The 1,270-nt window shown below is 50.6% G+C and overlaps 2 protein-coding genes across 2 annotated transcripts in view; one reads left to right on the top strand and one right to left on the bottom strand.

Moving 5' to 3' along the window:
• Positions 1-667, bottom strand: part of POLR2C (RNA polymerase II subunit C) — an 8,529-nt gene extending 7,862 nt beyond the window's left edge. The window contains exons 1-2 of the mRNA XM_072422732.1: positions 528-667; positions 223-272 (exon numbers count right to left, since the gene is read on the bottom strand). Coding sequence (XP_072278833.1) covers positions 223-272; positions 528-613 — 136 coding nt within the window. The 5' untranslated portion in view covers positions 614-667. The remainder of the gene's footprint in view (positions 1-222; positions 273-527) is intronic.
• A 109-nt stretch (positions 668-776) lies between these two features.
• UTP6 (UTP6 small subunit processome component) overlaps positions 777-1,270 on the top strand; it is a gene marked incomplete in the record, with an annotated part of 5,703 nt that continues 5,209 nt past the window's right edge. Inside the window, 1 exon segment of the mRNA XM_072422685.1 lies at positions 777-923. Within this exon segment, the coding sequence (XP_072278786.1) occupies positions 832-923 (92 nt within the window).

Here is a 1,270-nt window from a genome sequence, read left to right as displayed (position 1 = left end):
CATACAGGTAATATGGGGCAGGTGATGTGTGACAAGGTCAGAGTATAACATACAGGTAATAGGGGGGCAGGTGACGTGTGACATGGTCAGAACCCAAATCTATACGATTGGTCAGAGCACTTATTTAACAAAATGGGGACAGGAGAGGAGCAGCCCCGTACCCCGTACACATCCAGAACCAGCCTCCATCCATTGTACGGACAGAGATGGATCACCACTTACCGATCGTTGGGACTTCTGCTATGAAAACTCGTCGGATAGAATTAGCGATCCTAAAAGGACATAAAGAGAGATCAGTCAAATGTGGGGACACCTCAGTGGGAGGAGCCACCAAGGTAAACAGACCCACCCCAAAAATCTCCAAACCACACTGACAATGGGGAAGGGTGGCAGAGAGAAGGGGCATTAATTCTATAGGCATGGGGGGGGGGGTGGCCTTGTACACAACAGAATCTCTGCTAAGCCTCCCCCCACACATCTATGTATAGACAGCCCTCCAAGTACAAGTACACATAAGTTCTCCTTACGCCAAGTCGGTGTTCTCTATTATAAATTTGACGTTCTCATCGGTCAGTTCCGTTATGCGGACTGTGGGCTGGTTGGCGTACGGCATTTTTCCAAAACCCGGCAAAGAAAACGGAAACAAGCAAATAAAGAAGCTTAAAACATGTACCGGAAGTTGGGCTGATAGAGTGCTTGTTGAGGATAGAATAGGCCGGAAGTAAGACCAATAGAGCGTGTAGTTGAGATAGAGCGGACCGGATATTGTGATGATAGATCAAAGTAGGCGGGTAGAAGGCCGAGTCACGTGTTCCTCCACATAGAAGCAGCATGGCCGAGTTTGTACAACGCCGGGTGGAGGAACAAATACCTGAACTAGAACAGCTGGAGAGAGTGGGACTCCTCACCCGAGGGGAGGTCAGGTAAGAAGACCTACCAATACTAAGTACCTACCTCCTATACCAGCATTAGAGAGTGACTCCAGGTGGGGGGCCCACCACTGGTATATACCCCGCCCACTGGTATATACCCCGCCCACTACCACCTTCCACAGGTATTTTAATATTAGTAAACTGAAACAGGGGGGCCCTGACCCTAAGAGCTTACAGTCTACTGGCTAAATTGTTCCTGCAAATAGCGACCCCCTCTGGGATCCTCCTTTCACTGGAGACACAGTGTGACCCCCCTGGGGGACTTCCTGTGACACGGTGTGACCCCCCTGGGGGACTTCCTGTGACACGGTGTGACCCCCCTGGGGGACTTCCTGTGA

The sequence above is a fragment of the Pyxicephalus adspersus genome, chromosome 9, assembly GCF_032062135.1.
Source record: "Pyxicephalus adspersus chromosome 9, UCB_Pads_2.0, whole genome shotgun sequence".
NCBI classification, from domain to species: Eukaryota; Metazoa; Chordata; class Amphibia; order Anura; family Pyxicephalidae; genus Pyxicephalus; species Pyxicephalus adspersus.
The sequence above is the reverse complement of the archived record's forward strand: the minus strand, read 5'-3'. Positions and strand labels throughout refer to the sequence as shown.